Here is a 22,319-nt window from a genome sequence, read left to right on the forward strand (position 1 = left end):
AAAAACTCAGCATCAGCCTTTCTATAGAAATATCCCAGTATGGCTCCAGTAAAGGGGGCAGAAGGTGAGGAAAGACTTACCCAGAGGTGCTGTGAGCATGGCTGGTGCTGCCACTCCATCACACGGTGCCCTGCCCAAAGCACAGCCAGAGCTGCAGGAGCTGCCTGCTGGACATGCAGCCTGAATGCCAACTGCCTGTGACATTGACTTGTTTCCAGCCTCTTGTAGCGCTGCCGCTATCAGTGTTATATTTGTATAGTAGAATAACATGAAATATTGATTCTGGAGTGCTTATCAACTGGACCTGCTCAAAATACTCTTCCTAGGAAGTTCAGCGCTGCTTCTCATGCAGAACCGGCGCTGTGTGTTTGTGCAGGGAGCTGCTTGCTCTCTCGCAGCGCTTGGAATCCTTTCCCTGAGACATCAGCAATAACTTTTCAAAATCCAGGAGCAGTGGGAAAAGACACAAGCAGTATTTTCTGAAATTGGATGAACTGCCCTTTAAACTAATTTAAATGATTTGACAGAACGACTTTAAAAGACGTCGTCTCTTCCGTTCTGGCTTCAATCACTACTCTGAAATCTGTCCCGGGGCAGGACAATGACCAGCAAATTTCTAATTGCAAAATCAATCACTAAATATTCTAGGCACCTTTTTTTTTTTTTTGTTTTGCACGAGGTATTTTGTGCATTTTCTGTGTGCCAGTACGATAAGAATAAATGCAGAGGCTGCTGCCCATGGTTTGCCTCTGCAGCCTGCGAGGGGCAGCTCCAGGGGCACAAGGGATGAATTTGCCAGGGGCTGCACACCAGAGACACCTGCAGCAGAGCCCCCAGACACGCCTGGCACAGCCAGTGACAAATGGCAGGGATAAAAGGCCTCCCTCTGCAAACCCAGCTACTTACAGGTAACTTCTGGATGCTTCCGTGGGTTTCTGCTGCTGCACGATGTGGGATCAATTACAGCGCAACCACCAAAATCAACAGGACTTACTGCACACCACCACTCAAAGGCACGTCCTCCCCCTCTGCTTTTAGGTCCATTTTTAATGTACCCAACACTTTTATTCACTATCAATGTGTTTAAAGCAGCTGCTCATGCAGGCACTGCTGTCACAGCATTGATGTTTTTTGGGTTTTTTTCAGACAGCAGCAGAGTCCTGAGGGTGGGCTGCTCTTAGCTCTGAACCAAATTATGCCAAAAGCAGACCAACTACACTCCTGAAAATTCAAAGCTGAACTTGCTCGTTGTTCTTTCAGCAGGTCAAAAATTCATTATGCTGGTGTGCTTATAAAACTGACAAAATCAACAATTAACTCTCAAACTCACCCTCAAAAAGATTAAAAATGCCTCACTAGGAGAACTGAATAGAACTTTTGTGCTGCGGGTTTTTTCCATTATAACTATTTCAATTTTGTTTTGGCTGAACCCTCAAAACCCTGAAAAGCCACTCAATAACAAAAATTTTCTTTCCAAACTGGCCATTTATTCTCCTGAGATTTAATGCAATAACAATGAATTTATTTAACATTTTACCCTGTAATGTCTCAGGACGTAGATTCTATTAACTTGCTAAGAAGAGCCACACATCCCAAACTAGATAAAGGCTTGTACTTCAAAGACCTGCAAAACCCTTCCAGATTCAGCTGGAAGATTCTACCACAGAAGTTTATAATGAGCTGAAAAACAGACAAAAAAACAGCATTCTGCAAAACCTGAAAAAATAAATGAGAAAAAATGTTTTGTTTTACATATTTAGTTGTTCATGGACTTGCACAAATAGAAGTAGAATTTGTTTCATTACAGTGACCATTTCTCTTTGATACCAAGTAAAAAATTCAGCTCACATCTATACAATTGTACATAATAATTTACTGGATTATTATAGCTTTAGAGTTTGCTTCCCTAATGAAAATAAGCCTGCTACAAACATAGATAATCAGATGTATGAAGAAGCACTGTGACTCTGATTAGCTGTGATCCATGAGTCATCTGCAGGAGCTGGAGTTTAGGCATTCTTTCCACCAAAAGGCAGCACCAACCTCCCACTGAAACCAGCCCCCTGAAAAGTCCCAAATTTCAACAGAAATGCCCACGAGGAGGGAAAAACTGGAGCCATAATAACTGAGCTCCACAAAACAGCTTGCTGATCACCAAGCAAGAAAAGCTGAATTTCTTCCAAACCTCAGCAGCAAAATGCAAACATTTCCCCCACGCAGAAAACACAAATAAATCAGTGTTAGTGCAACTGAGAGCAGGCAGCACTGCCCACTCCTTGCAGCCCCAAGCAGCCTTGCTCAAGAACACAGAGTTTAGGACACAGATGTTTTGTTCTTGCTTTCAATCCCACTATTTGACTATTCAGTTATTAGAAAATATTCATCTGCCCTTATTTCTCAGCCCACTTTGCAAATGCAGCAATGCTCAGAGGTATTACAGGAACTTCTGGCTGGGCTCAGTGCTGTGTTTCTCCAAAGCAACAGGATTTATTTTTTTTTTAGTAAGAGTATATTGATTATCTGTCAGGCACCATAGACAGATGGACAGTATAAATAGCAAACATTTGTGTGATAACTTAAGATTTAGATTTTAATTCACTTTTGGGTGGGTTGTTTCCCTAGCATCACTTTTATAAAATCAACACCTTAGAGAGATGAGTAATGGCAGTGAATTTGGATTTATAGCTATAAGAGTCCTAACACTAAAGTAAAAGTAGATGGTTTATTTCTCAGATTTTTCTCTTAAAAATTTTGGTTTTGCATTCAGACCTGCTGGGTTTTTTTGGATTTTGGCTTGCCTAGCAAGCACAACTTTACTTCTGCCTAGTGAACTTCTACTAAGCCCAGCTGAGAAGTACACAAGTGCAGTAATTATAAAAATAACTCAGCTTTGCCAGCAGGGATAAACCCAGCAATGCTTTGTGAGGGCTTTGAAAGAGGAAGAAATACACCTATTTCTATTCTGTTTATCCTCTTGCTCCTTTATTTGCAGTTCAGCATCCCAACACTGCAGAAGCCTCTCCCATGAACTGACAGGAGCAATATTTACTGTGAGCGCCTTGATCCACAGGAATCCCAAACCAGCAGAGCTCAGTCACAGGCTGTGCCATTGTGGAGCTCACAAACTTTCCAGCCCTGACACCAGCAGGAGGAACTTTGAGCCCTGTGAGGACATCAAGAGTTCACTGGCACTGCCCCATCCCTCTGGCCAGCTGCTAATTCCATCCTAAGGAATTCCATCCAGGCACTGGCTCAAACAGTGACTGGTTTATGTACATGCAAGCATTCCAGCTTGAACAACAGCTTGGCACAGGACTGAGCCCCACAAATCTGCATCCAGAACTGGTATTTGATATGTTCTGTCTCCTCTCCTACAGCAGGAGGTGGAAGTTTCACCATTAACCATCTATTTGCCTGTGCTTTTCCCACCTGAAATAGAACATTGACAAGCTTTTTAAAAAAGGCATGACAGTAAATATATATTAAATACTTTAAAATGGGGCTGAAACACTGTATTACAACTTGAAGCTGTCACCTCCTATTTCCCGTTTCACATTCCATATTTTCCCTGCTTGCTCTGCAGCCTGAGATCAGCACAAAGAATTTCCTTCAGTCCCTGGCAATAACAGGATTCCCCTTGCCCAAGACAGGTCACAATAAAGGGAAAAACTGCTAACAAAAATAGTTCTCTCTTCCCCTTAGGATTTCTCTTTTCCTGAATTTCATCTGGGCTGTACCCCTGATTTGGCTTTAGCTCCTGTGAGCCCATTTCCTCCACTTCCATCCCTCTACAAACACACCATGACCAAATGACTAATGAAGTGTTTACTACATGTTAAGCTGGAAAATCAGGTAATTTAAAAGGCAAAACATGACAAGGAGGGTCAAGAAGGTTAATTGTATTAAAGCTGGTGTCCTGGAGTGGCTCATGGGAATGATTTCATGATCTGGAAATCCTCCTGGACCTTAGGAGGTGCAGGGGATGCTCCTGGTGCTGCACCTGCAGCTCCAGAGGCTGCTCTGAGCTGGCAGACCAACATCCCTCTGCTTTGGCTTGTCTAAGAATTATTTTGAACAATAAGTAAAATGAAAGCTGACACAAATGCTCAAAATCCAGACTGGTGAAGACAACATCCAAAACCTGAGGACACAGCATGGATAAAAATCTAAAAAAGGGCCAGCACACATACAGAGAAACTGGCTGACACTAATCATGACCTTCTATAGGAAATCTGGTCTGTGTGGCTGTGTCATTGAAGAAGTATCTTGATCAAGCCTACAGTTAATTTCCAGTGTCAAAATTATTATAAAAATTGCATGGCTACACTTTGAAATTTGCTTAGTGCTTAAGAGAAAAAAGATTGGCAAGAATGAGGAGTGAAAACCACTAGTGTGGTATTTCTGAATATACAAATGCTCATGGTTTTTTTTTTAATATGCAAACATTTAAACATTAGTGTCCAGCAAATTAGATAAGCACTTGGAAAGTAAAGCACTTCACAGATATACTCAGGATATTTGTTGTTCTTGCACATGAATAAAGCAGAAATGGACTAAAAATAATGTGAGGGTTTTACAACACTGAGAGAGAGGAGGAAAGAGAGAAAAATCTTATTCTCACTAAAAACATGGCAATGGCTGCACTCAAATCTCAGGTTTTTAGGTAAGACAATGCCTAGTATTTTCAAAACCTTAAAAAAAAGTGTTTCACAAAAAGCCATTTCAGCACAAAAAGTTAACCTTGAACAGGTAGCTAATGATCCAGGCCACTCCAGCCTCAGCAGCAGTGAATAAACAGATTTTAGCAGAGCAGAGCAAAGCCAGTCAGGAGAGAGGAGTGACAATGAAACAGCCCCAGGACATTTCAGTGAGCAGGAAAGTCAGCACTGAGTGAAGTGTGTAAGAAATCATTTCTCCAGACTCTTGATGCAGTCAAACAGCTTTTGGTTCAAGATTTTCCTCCTCTCCAAATTTCTTGTCCTTTGCCAAACAGTGAGGAACTATTTGATACACTTGGTATGTTACTGCTGTATTTAAATGGCAACACTGCTCAAGCCTTCAGTAATATTTTGTAACCTGTCTAAATTCAGAAAATAGAGATGATGAGAATGAAAATGTAGCACAGTGCCCTTCAGATCCTCTGTCATTTGCAATCTGAAGCAATCTGTAATTAATGCCAGGGCATCTAGGGAATACAAAATGCAGAATGTGCAGAACCTAAGGTGTGTTATCTTCTGTAACTGTAAGTGCAATAAAATATCTGACATTTAGTATTGATCCTTGCCATAATATAGGAATTATTTTGAACAATAAGTAAAATGAAAGCAGTCACCTACCTTCACTTAATACTAGAATTAAGTAAATATAAGCCTGCTATCACAGGGAGGCACAGACTTGGCTCACACAGTGGGTATAGTGTTTAAAATGAATTTATGTACAGATATTATGGATCCCTGAGAAGTCATGAGTGGGATTAACACTCTTTTCATGCCTGGCACCATTCTCTGCCCTGCCCTGTGTCTGACCAGCCAATACCAATGTCAAAACAGCATTTCCTAACTCTGCCTCACCTCAAGTTCTGGTTCAGCTTGGGACACCAGCACAGAAAACACATGAAGCCATTGGAGAGCTTCCAGTGGAGGCCACGAGGATGGGGAAGGACTGGAGAGGAGCTGCTGAACTTGGTCTGTTCAGCCTGGAGGAGCCTGAGGGGAACCTCACTGTGTCTCCAACATCCTCATGAGGGGCAGTGAAGGGGCAGCTCCAATCTCTGCTCCCTGGGACAGGGAACAGCTGGAGCTGGCCAGGGCAGGGTTAGGTTGGATATCAGGGAAAGGTTCTTCCCCCAGAGGTGCTGGCACTGCCCAGGCTCCCCAGGGAATGGGCACAGCCCTGAGGCTGCCACAGCTCCAGGAGAGCTTGGACAGTGCTCAGGCACAGGGTGGGGGTGTTGGGGGGTCTGTGCAGGGACAGGAGCTGCCCTGGGTGATCCTAGGGATGATCCTGCCAGCTCAGGACATTGTGAGATTCACAGGGCAGAATGTGTGGCTGTCCAAGCACAGCAGCACCCATGGCTGCAGGGCCACCCCAGCTGTGCCAATCCCTGAGCCAAAGGCACTCCTGGCCTGCTGTGGCTGCTCAGCCCAGCAGACAGCAGGACAGACAGACAGCAGGACAGACAGCTCTGCCAGACAGGCCCTGCCTGCTGCAGCTGGAGCTCTGACACTGCTGCAGCTGTGGCCCTGCTCAGCAGATGTGGCTCTGGCAGGGACACCAGGGCTGGTGGCTGTGATTGTCATTGCCTTTAATGAAGGGATGGCACCATCATCAGGCTAAGGAGGATTTATTGCTCACACAAACATCAGTCTCAGAGGCTGTGAGATCTATGGGAGCAAACAGCCAGACATAGCTCAAAATGGCCACAAGTTCTTTGTTACAAGGCAATACAGAACTTTCTAACCCAATGGATAGGTGCCACAAGGTTTATTTTGCTTTTCTGACCTATCACCTTTACTTAATTTTGCTGCACTGTGCATACTTCCATCCAATAGGTTTCTGTCTCACATGCACACAAATGCTTCTATTCTAACTTCTAAACTCTTTGCTTACTCTACACAACCACACCCCTACACTATAAACCCTTCACCATCTTATCAATGCAGTTTCTCACTTACCTAACGCATATCCTTAGTTATAACCAAAGAAAGTAAATTCTTACTTATAAGTAAGAATTACAAAGTTTATACTTTGGGTATAAGTAAGTATATTCTTTCTTTTAACCAAAGTATAAACACAACTTTATAATTTTTCTACTTAATGTCTGTGTATACACCAATCCAAGCTTCTCCCAAGGCTGCAGATCAAACCCTTCAGTGTCTGTGGGAGTTTCTGTTTTTCTGATTCCCACAGGTGGCCACCACCACCCTGGACAGGGACTGGGGAGGGCCAGACTGTCTGATGGGGGTGGGCAAAGATGAAATACAAACCACACACTCAACAGCCAGCAAAGATTAACCTGCATTAGATTTGGCAGCACGTTGGTAAAACATTCCCCTACCTAGGCAATAAACCCACTGAGAAAAGGAGAAAAATGCTGGGCTGGAAAAAATCCTTCCCTTCTTGAAGATACAGCTGTCAGCACTGCCATGGCAGCAATTCAGGGCACACAAAGGAATTATGGTCCTCAGGGAGCTTTTGGTACACAAGCAAACACTCCAAGCACAGTTAAAAAGTTTTCTAGAGCTCCACATGCATCTCAGTAAGTTGAGCATTGAGGAAACAATCTGACACTGGAGCACTTCCCCACACTGGAACAGGGTGAGCAATGCATCACCCTGCTATTTGTGGCCTACCACTCCATTACTGCTCCTCTATAAAATTACATTGCTGATAAAAATTTATGTGTCAAACATTTTTGTGATTACAGACCAAAAGTCAAAATTTGCATTTAAATAGATGTATTAAAAACTCAGCAGCACAGGTAGAAGAGGGAAATGCTGTTTTAAGGAAATTTAAATAGGGAGCATCAGCACAGAAGGGATTTTTCTTCTTAAATGATTTGAACAATTTTGGTTTTATTACTGTTCTTGGGTCCAATTCAAAGTCAAGATTGGAACCATAGTATCCTGTAGCCCTGGACTCATCTCGAAAAAATAGATCTCTTTTCATCTTTCCATTGGGAATGACCCCATTTGTTGTAAATAAAGTATTTTTCTGTTCTCAGCCCAAGCCCACACTTTTCTCCAGCTCACAGCCCAAGCCACGCAATCCTCCTTTGTTCTCAAGTTCTTCACTCACTTTTCTTTGCATCAGCCACCACAGGCTCAGCTGCAGCCACTGCATTTCTGCCCAGATATTTCAGACGGCAAGGCCACTGCTGAGAGGGATTCCACAGGCTATTCCAGGCTGGAAGGGACCCACAGGGATTTCTGAGCCCAGCTCTTCAGTGCATCACTGACACACAGCTCACATCCATGACCTGGTGGTATCAGCACCCTGCTCTTTCCTCAATTTTCAGTGTACAACCTCAAAATTCACCAGAAATTCTCCCACTGCCTGACATCAGCTACCCCCTTGGACTTGAACATATTTTATTGTGCCCCTTTTTATTCCATAAAGGACTTCTGATGTTAAAGGACTTTTTTTTCTGCCCTCTCCCTAGTGTCCTTTCTTTCTTCTCATTACACACTTTTTATATTCTGTGTGCTGTCAAGATTTAACTTCACCCCTTGCCTCCAAACCTGATTTTGTACTTTCAAATGGCACCTAAATCTTGGCAATGGAATGCCTGTGCCCTTTATAGTCCAGCTGGGATCACCAACACATGCTCTCAACATAAAAACCACATAAATCAATGCTGTGCAGTGCTTTTTTTTTCCTTTCTTGACAGGCTTTCCAACCATGATAATGATACAACATGAATTCCATTATTGTTAATGGAAGGAGTTACATTTAACTGTTGTCAGTTTTAGCTCTGCCATGAGTCAATGCCTTCCTAAACATGCTGGTTTATTCTAAGAAGAAACTGCTACATAATCAAATCAGCCCTTGGGAACACAGATGTAAGCACAGCACAAAACCATCATAACTAAATTACCATTTTAGGTGTGTGTTTGCTGTCTTCCTCAGACATTCTGTTCTTTCCTACAGAATAATTTCCTAAACACGGGGAAAATCTGTCTGGGAACAGAAATTTCAAGTATAAACAGAGATTAATCATGAGAGGATTTCCTGAAAAATTCATAGCAGAACTTTTCTTCTTCCCAGGCAATCCCTAAATTTCTTCGAGAAACCTTTTTCAGGGAATTTAGAAACACATTCAGAAGCATAAAGAACACCACAAAAGCAAGTGTACTTTCCTATGTTGACCCATCCTGGCCTTGCAAACAAATCTTATTGGCAGCAAAGTTGTCTCATTCTCCCTTTAGAGCACAGAGCTGCTCCCAGAGCATTCCCAGGGGCCTTAGGCTAAAACTGTGTCCAAGACATGGGGAGCATCAGTGCTGCTCAGGAAATCACAGCAGTGCTTCCCTGCCAGCGGGGGCTTGCAGAAAACCAACAGAAAATCCAGAAAAGGAGGATTAAATTCTCCATTTCAACATCTCTTCCAGCTGCCTGGCAGAGTTAGTATATTCCTCATTTTGATTAAGGAATTCCAAAGGAAAACCTTTGCCTGCATTTTTATATAACACATATAATAGGGGGATTTTATAAAATATTGTGAGGTATATTGTCACCGTCATATTTTCTGATAAATCCCCTTGCCCAGAATTCTTCTCCTGGGAAGCTGACAAGCCTCAGAGAAAAGGAAAACAATTCTCATCTAATTTGCTTCTCTTGTGTTGTGCTCATGTGCAATGTGTTTGGAGATTGTTCACCCACAGGTGATTGTTCCATTGCATTCTGCTGGGAGTTGTTTTCACTCTTTGGTCAATCAGGGCCAAGCTGTGTCAGGACTCTGGAGAGAGTCAGGAGTTTTCATTATTATCTTTATAGCATTCTGTAAGAATCCTTTCTGTATTTTTTAGTATTGTATAGCATTCTTTAATATAATATAGTATTATAAAATAATAAATTAGCCTTGTGAGAACATGGAGTCAGACTCATCATTCCTGCCTTCATCTGGGAACTCTGCAAATGCAAGAAAATATCAATTATATTTTACTCAGGGCTGGGCTGGGTGATTTTTTAGGTGACAGATGTTACCTGACACCCACAGATTGCTGCCTGCTCTCCTTTTCCTTGAAGCCACCAAGCAGCAGCAGCAGTGGGATGAGAGTGGCAGCTGTGAAATCCCAGCTCAGGGCAAGGCCAGTCCCAGCAGGGCTGATGGCCAGGACAGCACAGCCTGCTGGAATTAACTCCAGAGACAGAGGCTGCACAAACACCACAAATACTGAATGTCCTCCTCACTCAGTTTTTCCCCTTCCTAAATTGATTTCATAACATAATAAATCTTCAGAACTGTTTTCTATCCCTCTTTGCTTCATTTTTTCCAGGGGTTTGCCTGCTTTTTTTGGTAAACTGTTGCACACACAGCAGCACTTTCATTAAATTGTCCATTAAAAACCTCATTTTGCAGGATTTCTCCACAAAGATATCTAAATATCTAACTTCTCTCAATGTTAATGGGATTGAGGCACTACAATAAAATCATGGATCTCAGCTGTAATTTTAATATATATATAAATGAAAACTTGGATTATTTTTTACCCTAAGAGGATATATAATTTAGAAGTCATTTAGAGTTTGGGAGTTTCTAAAGGACATAAACTCACCAAGCCCACAGAAAATTTAATATCTCTTCAGTGAGCCTTGCAAAGATTTTTTGAAGTTTCCATCTAAAATATCTTTTTCTACTTTGTTTTAATACTATGTTCAAAAGCAATTGATTTTGTGTGTAGATATAGCTTTGCCTGAATATACATTAATAAAATGTAACTATTCTTATTCAAGAAACCAGACATAAAGAACTTGGTAATTTGTACCATCCATCTATTGGCCTTCCCATTCAAATATGTGACATTCTTTACTTATTCCCTTGTTTATTCCGTGTGGATTTTTGCAAAACATATAAATAATAAGTATAAAAATTTTAAGGGATACATGGAGTTTGGACTATGCTGCCATCTACACATTAGCGTTGGGCATTGAAAAAGGGTCAGCACTTGATCTCTACCTTCTATTCTTCACGTAGAGAGGAACAAATTGCAGTTCTTGGGTTGTCCCCCAGAGCAGTTTCCCTGTGGGTGACGTTCTCAGAACACCTCAGCTGCCACCCTGTGCCACTGGACATTCCCCACCCAGCACGGGCAGCACAGCCAGGACAGTCAGAGTGCACTGGGAGTCTCCATCCCACTGCAGCTTGGGCTGCAATGTCCTAATCTGGCCCTGGAACTCTGGTATTACCAATCTCTCCAAAGAATTCTGTTGGCTATGGCAGAGTTCCCTGACCCAAACATCCCCCACAGCCTCAGAGTCTTCCCTGGGCTCTGGTGGAAAACTTTTCCCTCCCATCCCCACTGCTCTGTGGCTTCTTAACACAAGACTCCTCTCCCACATTGTCCTTTAGGAAAGAGATTGAATTCCCTAAAAAATGCACAGTTTGTTTGTTCTGCCCTGTTTAATGTATTTTCTAGGCAGGCATTTGAAGGCATCTCAGGGAGGGGCTACCCCTGCTGAAGCACCTGCATCCCACCATCCCACATCCTGAGCAACAGGAAACCACAGGGGGACAAGGAATTGTGGCAAAAACTCCTGCAACAAGAGGGGCAGAACCAGGATAATTCAAAATCCCTGTCCTTCCTGCTGAAAGGTGCAGGGGGAACCTCTGCTAACATCCATGGAGAACTAAACTGCTCAGGAGCAGCTTTAGGATGATGGCAAGAATGCAGCAGCCCCAGCATTTCCTTAGTGCAGAGGTTTATTCCTTCCCTCTGTAAATACCACAGCAAAAATTTCCAAACAATAATGCCCACCCAGATCCCTCAAGAGCAGACCAAAGTTCAGATCTGAAGAGTTTCACATGCACTGCCCTGGAATAATTCTCTTTCACAGAGCATCTGTAGATTGATCTGGCCCACAAAAATCCTGTGCTGGTGCCTTGAACAAATAATGAGGTTTTCCCTGGTATCACAGCCCCTGAGCACTGACAGGTTTCCCTCCTCCTTCCCTCCCCAGCTCTCCTGAGGTCCCCTCCTCTAGAGAACAGGACATTAGTATGCACCAACTGTGTCTTTGGAAAGGTTTAATCTCCCCTAGCAATTACCAACAGCAGAGTTTCATTACAGGTACAGTCTGATAAATATTGCAGAGCTCTCCCAGCTGTTTGTGGCTCAGTTTTAATCTGATGGGAGTGGGCACACCCTGGTCCCCCTGCCTGTGTCCCTGCAAGGGCAGCTCCAGAGGCAACACCTTGGACAGAGGGACACCGGGACAGACAGACTGCTGGAACATGCTCCAAACAACAGCTTATAAAGGGAGACAGGTCTCAACGTTCAACTAACCAGGAGAAAACAAGGGGTGGAACACAAGGCAGGGAATAAAAGGCAGGAAAACTGCTTGGGACAGGAGGGGTTAACAACTGGATGTGGGAGGAAGGGGTTTGAAACTTGGCAGTGAAGTAGCCAAGGAACAAACAGATAAACCACACCTGGCTCAATTAAATAACAAAGGCAGGCCTGTGTCACTCTAAAACAGGGGGAGAAAAAACCCAAAAGGACTACCAAACCACAAATCAAACAATAATCATGCCAAATAAAAAACACAACACAACACTCTGGGTCTGCTGCCATGGACTCAGAGCCACCAGGGGATGTCTTGGCACCTGCCAGAGCTTCTGATCAACCTAAGGGTGCATCAGTACAGGTTATAATCCTAAATTCCCACTGATTTTAAATGGATTTTAAAGCCTGATTTTTAAAGATTTTCTAACCCTTCTGATGTCTACATGCTTGTAATGAACTTTTACACACACTTTCTGTAAATAACTTATTGGTTTACATTCTTTTATGGAAGAGGAGAAATGTGGTGCACTGTTGGTTTGTCCAGTGTCATTGGAGAGGTGGCACTGTCACCCTCCAATCCACTGTCACTTTTGGAAATCTATAAATGTTGGAGTCAGAAATTAAACTTCCCTCTTTTTTACCTTGGAGAGCTGCATGCGCACATCATTTCATTTCATGTCCTATAGCAACATCAGCCCTACTTGAGTATTAAAGGAACTAAAGCCATGAGCAAAATGGACAGAAAACAGACTGTACATTGTGTCTGCACTAGCTGAGGATGCTACAGGCTCTAGGAGGAACACCAGGCTCTAATCCCCATCCCTATGGGGAACAACTGCCAAAGACCAGTGTTGGGAATGCAAGAGAGAACAGCCAGATCAGAACTGCACTGAAATGCACTGCTGCCTCCCACCTGTGAGAAAATCTGATCCCAGTGGTTCACACCCCAGGGCACACTGCAGTATTTACAGTCAGGTTTAATCATCCATTTCAGAATTGGGCTTGTTTCAGCAGGTGCTTTAAATCTGGGGGTGTCTGAGTCATAATTTGTTCCATCTCAAAATTTTACCACCATGTAAAATTACAATAAAAAGGCACAGATCCTCCTTATAGCTGGTGTAAAATGTGTGACACTACAAGAGAAACCCTTGCCAACACAAACTGATTTTCCGGGGCCTGAAGAGGACAATTGAGCTCTTACATGCATATTCTGAAACAGAAGCAGGCAGCACACCCCTGAGATGTTTCTGAGCATGCCACCTCTAGCAATCCCTGTGCAAACAAGGATTTTCAGTGCTGGGCATGAGGGCTCCTCCCTGCTGGGTGACCTAACAGCTCAGACAGCAATTTCCCCTGCAATGAGAGCAAAAAAAAATGACATTCCTCTGCTCTTTGTTTGAATTCACTGCTGCTGGTGACCAGGAGTAACATTCAGCATGACAAATAATTTAATGAACTACTAATTCAGAGTTGACCTTCACTGAAAGTACTGTTTAATTACCCAGTGTTTCTGAAGTCAGGCAGAAGAATGTTAAACCATTTCTGAACAGGTGCAGGAGGCACACGTTAATTTTAATAGCAAAGGTCATTACACAGGTATTTCTCCACTTTTTCCTGGCATCTCTCCTGTCAGAGAATTACTTGGGTATGTTTAGGAAGACAAGGAAGAAAAAAAAAATATTTCATGTTCTTTCAGCTTAGCAAAGTCTTGTCTCCTATCTCCTTTTTCCCTTTTTATTTTTAAAGGGTAAGTCTAAATCCAGTGATGAAAGAGGAAATACATTATCTTGCAAACTGAAGTGGTAAGATTAGATTGGTGCCTACATAGCTGAGAAATACTTGCAGTATGTTTTTATACTAATGTGTAAAAAAACTTCAAAGCAGAATGAAGACATATTTTCATATAAACCTGTAAAAAGCCCCTTAACAAAACCACTCCACTCATTGAAGAGGAAAAAGAACTCAGCAAATTAACCCATGCTTGACAATCAGCACAATTGTGAAAATTCTTTGTCTGAAAGCAAGATCAATTTCTTCTTTAATCTGTGGACATGAGACATGAACCAATAACTTTGCAGAGAAATAAAGATTTCTTGGCCTGTCTAGCTTTATCTTATCAGGCTCCAGAAGTGGGCTTCATGTTAGAGACTACTTTTTTTTTTAAATCTTATTGCCTGAGGAAGTGTGAAAACAGCCTCAAGAAAAAGCCAGCTCTAACAATATCGAGCTTTTTCTCTCCCTCTCTTATTGTTTCATCCTTCAGGCTTTGATGCCTTTCTCACAAGGACTATTAAAAGTTTCCAACCCCAGTGAGAACATGAAGAATGTACCAGAAAGAACTCCTTACCATCCTGTTTTCCTAAGGTACCAAATGACATCTTTTCCTTCAAATGCCACTGGCAATGGGAGGTGGGGGTCACATTTTGCAGCTTAATAAAAGTGCTGCAACTGTAAAATTCATTTTCTGGTTTAAAAATGTAGAAGGGGATTTATTCTCAAGGCCAGTGAGGTTGGGAGTTGTAGTGGATGGGTTTGTTAGGGTGTGGTGGAGCTGGATTTGTTAATTTTGGTTTTTAAGGTTTTTTAAAACCAGAAATAAGCTAGGAAGTGCCAACACTTTATGGACTTCCCTAAAGAATAGGCTGAGCACTCCTAAAATCACTGCTCCAAGAATAAAAGAAATCAAATGGATTTTCCCTCTTTTTCTGTGCAAAATGACACACACCAACTTTTATTACCTGCAGCCTACATTCAGAGCAGCAGTTCTGCAGGGAATGTTGAAATGGCTCATCGGCCCCTTAGCTTTACACACTGGCGCCTGGTTTCACAAGCCAACATCCCATCCTCAGTGACACTACAGTGTTTCATCAAGAGTAAAGTGCTATTTTTTTACACAGGGAAAAAAAAAAAAACCCATCCCTAAAAAGCAGTAAAGTGTACCAGAGTGGCCCTAAAGGATATCAACTAGATAAGGTGTGTTAGCTGAAAATCACTTTGTATTATTTAACTGGCTGTCCCTACCACACTGAGCAAATCGAGCTAGATGCCAGGCTGGAAGGGAATTTCATGCCTTGTTGTCACAGGAAGGCTTCTGGCACCAGGACAAACTCTGATGCCAGAGAAGCCACTTGTCTCACGAAGTGCCTCAAAGAAAGCTTTTCCTGCTGGCCTGGCCATGAGAATCCTTCTGGCACTCTGCTTTTGAAACCTTGCCTATCGTGCTCTGGCTGCTGCAAATAGACTGTTGATTTTTAGAAGCAAACTTAAGTTGATATCAGCATTGCCAATCAATTTCCTAGCCCCTGACAGGCAGTGTAAAATCGAGATTTCAGGGTAATTTTTATTTTTTTTTTTTAACCAGAGAAGGCTTCTGAGTGGTAAGGAGGCTGCAGCAGCTCTCTCCTGAGTTCCCTAATGCTGTGTGGGACCCCAAGGCAGCATCTTGGATAAAGAGATTTAGCCATGCAGCAGGGCTGCCCTTTCCAGTGCTCTCCTCTCCTCTCCTCCTAAATGTTGGTCCCACAGCTGCCCAGTTCACCACACCACATTTGTTTGGTCTTTTTTGCAAACAAATCTCTACAAAATCCAATTCATCTCCAGTCAGAGAAGCTGCCTGATCCAGCCAACAGTAAAAGCAATATTATTTTTATGTTCATGCCTACTCCAGGAATTTAAACTATTAACTATACTCCAAAACTATTATTTAGGCTCCAGTAGAACATACTGGGAGATTCTGGATGTTCTATATCCAGGCTCCAGAATGAAGACTGTTTTTTGTTGAAGCTGTGATATTACTGCTCTGAAACAACCAATGGCTCAATAATTTCAAAGATCTGTTTTAGGGGTTTTTTTTTTGGTGTGCAGGCATTCAGCCATTAGCAAGGACAACATTTTTGATTCAAGTCATCCTTAGGTCATGGCAATTAATAAACACATTCTGTTCCACAGTACTAAAATTGCCAAAAAACCCTCATATTTCAATAAATCAGATCACTATAAATCATGTTTTTACTGAAACAAACATTAGATAATGGGAAAAATAATTGACCACACTCTTCCCTAAGCAGGCCCAGATTATTGGTGGTTATGTTAAATATAGAAATTCACATCCAAGCCATTAATGCATGCTTAAAATGCATCAATAATTCAGCATTTCTTAAGTTCAACCTGGGAAATCACTTTTTACAGATAATATATAGCACAGAACTGTTGGACCATAAACCATTAAGTGTGAAAAAGATGGAAATATGGCCAACCCTGCCTTTTCTGCATAACTCAGCACCTTCCAGAGCTGGCACTGCCCAGCCAGTTCTGAGAGGTTCCTGCAGCAGAGCAACTCTGTTTGCAATTCCTGTCCTCCAAAATGGGTGTGATACTGCAGAAACTGTGGGATAGGATGGAAATGGCACAAAATCCCAGCCAGAGCTGGGATGAGGAGCAGGCAGTGCTTTGTGACACTGCAATTCTCTTGCAAACTGAAGTGGTAAGATTAGATTGATGCCTACATAGCTGAGAAATACTTGCAGTAATTTTATACTAGTGTGTAAAAAAACTTCAAAGCAGAATGAAGACATATTTTCATACAAACCTGAAAAGAGCCCCATAACAAAACCTGTATTTCTGTACTGCAGCAACTGTGGGATAGGATGGAAATGCTACCCCTGGCACAAAACCCCAGCCAGACCTGGAATGAGGAGCACGCAGTACTTTGTGACACTGCAATTCTCTTGTAAACTGAAGTGGTAAGATTAGATTGGTGCCTACATAGCTGAAAAATACTTGCAGTAATTTTATACTAACGTGTAAAAAAACTTCAAAGCAGAATGAAGACATATTTTCATATAAACCTGAAAAGAGCCCCATAACAAAACCTTTATTTCTACACTGCAGAAACTGTGGGATAGGATGGAAATGCTACCCCTGGCACAAAACCCCAGCCAGAGCTGAGATGGAGGAGCAGGCAGTGTTTTGTGACACTGCAATTTGCACTGTGCTGAAGGGAACTCTGAGAAGGAAAAGCACTCTGTGTGTCTCACACATAGAGGCACTAATAGCTCACTCCCACCATGGGGTCTGGGCTCCTATAGTTTTATCATTAAAGATTTTGGTCAGTCAGCTGTGGTGGTAATTATCACATAAATTAACTGAGAGACAGGAAAACCAGAACCTAAGACTAAAAAAAAAAAAAAAAAAATCTCATCTCCAGCAACAAAGTACAGGACTTCATTTTCCAGTGATATTTTCAAACCTAACACCAATGATGACCCAAGTTTTTTTTCTGGAATATTGCTTAGGTTACAGAAAGAAAGTCTATTAGTGAGTGCATTTACCCCCTGGTATCCAGCTTTTATCTGCTGACCTGTCAGAGTAAAACAATTTTGAAGATGTATTTTCAGATACAGGTGATTAGCACAGCAAGGAAAGCAGCAGCGTGAAAATTCTTTTTCAGAGAAGTGTTACTGCCAAGGAGTGTGGGTAGAAAGAAGGAAAAGCAAAGAACAAATCAGTGTGGGTACACTGGGCTACAGTGATCACATTGTTTTGGGTTGTGGGGATTTTTTGTTTGAGGTTGGTTGGGTTTTTTTAGATAATGTTATTCTATTTTAAAGTACTCCATGCCCTGCTCAGCTCTGCATGGGAATGTTATCTTTTCCATGCATTCAGCTGACAATGCAAATTTCTAAGAGAATCCTAAACCTTGTCTTTAGACAAGTGTTTAAATAAGGGCACCTTGAGATTTCACTGCTCCATTCCATCGCTTCAATACAGGTTCAAATTTTATTTCTGCTGTCCTTGACAGAATAGGGCTAATTTATTTTTTATTTTTTTTAAGATCTCCAACAGAGAAAGCCTCTCCCTGGCACTAAATGATGTTTGCTGTTAGGAGGTTTGCCATGCACTTGTTGTCTGGTTTAGGTTATTTCCTGTTCATTTAAATTCCAAGTTCATCCTTCACACAAGGAAAAGACAAAATTCCCTAATTGTTGTGGCACAGATGTTATCTCCATGTATCAACATGAAGGAGCCTGAAATGGCTGGAGATCACACTGGGCAGTGGCTGATAGAACTGAAAGGGCATGACACTTAGCTAATTTAATTATGTCAATCACTACTCCCTGTAAAGTGATATTCTCTGCTCTCCTTTTCCCTTCCTGCTTCTCTGCTGAAGTGTTTAATGATGCTGCAGGAGGAAGCTGAGGCCTGAAGGAGTTACACAAGCCTCTAACACTGTTGTATAATTAACCCTGAGGCTGCTGAGGATGGCCAAGAGCTCTGGACACCAAGCAGGGACACCCAGAGCTGCCCAGGACAGTGCCCGGCCAGCTTTGGCACAGCCCCAGGAGCCCAGAAGGTGCCCAGGTACCCAGCTCTCATTGCTCAGCCCAATCACAGTGGGCAATGCCTCCTGAGCAGGGGGAGCCCCCAGTGCCAGTGGGTGCCCCTTGTGCCCTGCTCTGCCACCAGGCACTGCTGAAAGGCCCTGGCACCCTGCCCCAGGTACTCAGGGACACTGAGCAGGATCCCCTGAGCCTCTCAGGCTGAACAGAGCTATATCAGCCCTGTCCTGGGGAGCCCAGAGTGGCCCCAAAACTCCAGCGTGGCCTCCCCAGGGCTGAGCAGACAGCAGGGCCCACTCCATGTGCCAGCAGCCCAGCTACCCCTCAGCTCCTCTGCCATAACGGCACACTGCTGGCTCTTTTCACATGCTAACAGACAGGTTTTCTTTTCCTTTTTCAGTAATATCACTTCTAGGAGTGACCGGGGTAGGAGGGTGGGAGATCTCTGCAGCCAGGTCAAGGAACTTGTGGTTTATAGCAAAGGGCCTGGGTGCAGGGCCCTGCTGGGAGCTGCCAAACACAGCTCAGAGCAGGCTGAGAGAAGAGAGGGGGAGAGAGGATGAGAGAGTAAAAAAGGTAAGAGAGTGAAGTTCCCATTACAATACCATAAATCTTCTTCTGTGCTGAATACTCTCATTCTCACTAACCAATCTAGTACAATATAAAAATCCTACAGCATTTACATACAGCCTATAAGAATCACTACATTACCATACTGTGTTACATTTTAAACCCTTACATTACTGTGTTACATTAAAAACTCCTCTTTGGGCCCCTTCGGCCAAGCTGTAGGGTCTGCTCTGACCCTTGGATCTGTCTGCAAGCAGAGGGTGTTGTTCCATCAAAAGGGGATCACCTTCAGCTGGCCACACCATTGTTTTCCAGTTGTTCAGTAACTGAGGTATCTCAAAGCTTGCCTTCGTTTCAATCTTGCTTATAGTTTCCAAATTCTCAAAATCTTTTGCCAGACAATCATATTGATAAGGCTTTCCTGTTTCATCTTCCCCAACCATCACTGATATTTTTCACTACATTTGTGGTCTCTCCTTAAGTCCACCATCCTCAGCTGTATTTTTTTATTAGTTTTACAGAAGACACCATCCCACACTGTGAGGATGGTCAGCCCTGGCACAGGGTGCCCAGAGCAGCTGTGGCTGCCCCTGGATTCCTGGCAGAGCCCAAGGCCAGGTCAGACAGGGCATGGAGCAGACTGGGACAGTGGGAGGGGTCCCTGCCATGGCAGGGGCGGGAGCTCTTATAGTCTCTTCTATAGCCATGATATTTTTTGAAAAATCCTTTCCTTAGGATTTTTTCTCCTGAGAAGCTGGGAGGCCTCAGGAACAAAATGTAAACATTGATTATCTGCTGCTGTGGAATGCAACAGGTGCATCTGGGATTGGTCTCATGTGCTTGTTTCTAATTAATGGCCAGTCACAGTCCAGCTGTCCAGACTGTCTCGGTCAGTCACAAGCCTTTGTTATCATTCTTTTTCTATTCTTAGCCAGCCTTCTGATGAAATCCTTTCTTCTATTCTTTTAGTATAGTTTTAATGTAATATATATCATAAAATAATAAATCAGCCTTATGAAACATGGAGTCAGATCCTCATCTCTTCCCTCATCCTGAGACCCCTGCAAACACCACCACAGTCTCTTCCAACCCAAACACTTCTGTGACTCTATAATTTCTATAAATCACTATTCTAGAAACACAACCAAAGTTTACATTCCAATCCTATCCTTCCTTACAAACCCCTGTGAGTGAAGGTTTCTCAGCACCCTCCCAAGAGCACTGGACAGGCACAGAGGGAGGTCTGTAACTGCACCATTGGAAGATTTTGGGATCTGTGCTGGCGCCCCTCCTCTGGTTTTACATGCAAGCCTCCATACTGCTGCTGAATCAGAGGCCTTTAAAGGTTAATAAACAGCAAAACATAGGTTTGGAGGTTATAGAATGAGAATAATTTGTCACTGTCCCCATATCATCACAGAATGATGATACTTGGAGATGTCATATTACAGAATTCTACATAGCAAGAGGAAAGCTGACTAATTGTTAATTCTGCTGTTCCTCTTCCAGGCAAAGGAATTCTTAAATATCTTCCAAATGACAAAAACAACACATTTTTCTTTTTGGTTTTGCTTGCTTCATGCCCACAGCACTACAGAGATATTCCCTGACAAAAACACCGGATGAGCCAAGGAGATTGGATGGGATGTGAAATAAACCTGTGACATTTGGGAAAGCTTGGCAGGCAAAGAACACCCCACACAGAAATCAGACCTCCAAAACTTTTAAAAGCAGCAGCAGCCAAAGAGCGGAGATTGGCAAATTGATTCAAGTTTGAATCTAACATCCATTAGCAATTATCAGTTTTTCTAAGGTTGCTTTCTGTCCTGTCAGTCTCCAGTCCACACTGGGAGCTGGGAGAAGGCAGTGGGAAATATTTTCTCTTCTACACACAGCAGCAATGGCTTGTGAATAACATGCAGAAGTTACAGTGCTTGTTTCACAGGCTGCTGCAATGATTACATGTCATTAACTAAACAAAGAAAAATCTGAAATTAAATAAAAAGGAAAAACCTGGGAAGGAAAAATCTGTCTCCAGACACGTTTCAGTTATCACAAGCTTAGCCCACTGCCTTTGCAGCTGGGTTTGTTGCAGGCTGCCTCCCCATGAATAACACCCCTAACAGAACCTGGCACACCAGGACCAAGGATAAGAAAAATGATATCAAGAAAATGATATCACAAAAGTACTGAAAACTCCAGGGAAAATCAGTGTGTCTCTGTCTGGATGAAGGCTCTGACATCCCACACCTCCCATGCAAGAGAAGTGTGAGTGACTCCTAAAAGACTCCATCTTCAAACTGTAGATCTGCAAGAATAAACCCCCCAAGAATCAGGATTTACTGAGGACCTGCATAAATCTTTGTGTGCTGCCTATTTATGCCCTACTAGCTCCAATCATGATGACTCCAAAAATATCATTTGTACTAAATAAAATATTTTTTGTACTAAAGGACAGAGGAATCACTTTAAATATGAAAATGTGTTTTAAAGGCTCATTGTGTACAGGGCATTTGCACACTGACAATCTCGAGTGGCACTTTAGAGAGAGTTCTCAGACAGCTGATGTACTTTACCCTGGAGTACTTCCACCATTGGTTTGATATATTTGTTTATGCATTTTATAAAAACTCTTAGTTCAATAAATGCTGCAAGATCAAATAGCATGCTTTTGAATTATGCAAAATCCTATTATACATATTGTAAATAAACTCCATGAAACATTCATCAACTTCAGAATGGTTTCATAAGGACTCTGTGCAGTGCTTTCTCTTTTGTATATTTTGAGCATTACAATTTGGTTGTAGGTTAAACTTTTCCAGAAAGGAAACTACTTTGGGATCAAGACACATGCAACTCTCTCAAGTGAAATACCATTTAAATTACCTTTTATGCCAAAGCATGAGCAATGCAAAGCCACTGAAATGAGAAATGAAGTACAAATCACCACATCTATCTCAGTATGTTTAACACCATTGAATTGTTAACACTAGACCTGAGAAACTCCTGATATTATTGGCATTTTAATTCCTCTCTGATATCAGTACAGCAGAAAATTCAGCTTAAAAAATCCTTAGGTAATAAGCTATTGGTTTCTCTGGGTCTGGATTGAAGCTACTTAAGATGGTATTTCATGTTTGGACTCGGGTGTTTATTATTTCTTACCAGTAAAACAGTCTCACTGCTGTGAGTTCACAGCTTTTCATTAGAAGGCACAAAATGGCCAACAATCTCTTGGTACAAGGTCTTTTAAGACTAAACTATCCAATTAAGAACTGACACCTATCTACAACATACTAAAAATCCTAAAACTTAAATTTCTCACCAAGTGAAGCACCTGCACTACTCTCTATAATCTATTTCACATTTTTGTGGATTCCAGTCTATCTTGAAGTCTAAGAAACTT

The 22,319-nt window shown here is 42.4% G+C and overlaps 1 protein-coding gene across 24 annotated transcripts in view; it reads right to left on the reverse strand.

Annotated features, from left to right (window-relative positions):
- Positions 1-22,319, reverse strand: part of RBFOX1 (RNA binding fox-1 homolog 1) — a 1,171,935-nt gene that overhangs the window by 634,238 nt on the left and 515,378 nt on the right. For 4 of the 24 annotated variants that reach the window (XM_058035412.1, XM_058035410.1, XM_058035400.1 and 1 more), the window contains exon 1: positions 81-318. The exons of 10 other annotated variants lie outside the window; for them this stretch is intronic. In XM_058035412.1, the coding sequence (XP_057891395.1) occupies positions 81-270 (190 nt within the window). In that variant the 5' untranslated portion in view covers positions 271-318. Of the gene's footprint in view, positions 1-80; positions 320-22,319 lie in introns of those variants that run through there. 10 more of the 24 variants (XM_058035414.1, XM_058035405.1, XM_058035403.1 and 7 more) reach the window with 4 other exon arrangements.

The sequence above is a fragment of the Melospiza georgiana genome, chromosome 16, assembly GCF_028018845.1.
Source record: "Melospiza georgiana isolate bMelGeo1 chromosome 16, bMelGeo1.pri, whole genome shotgun sequence".
NCBI lineage: Eukaryota > Metazoa > Chordata > Aves > Passeriformes > Passerellidae > Melospiza > Melospiza georgiana.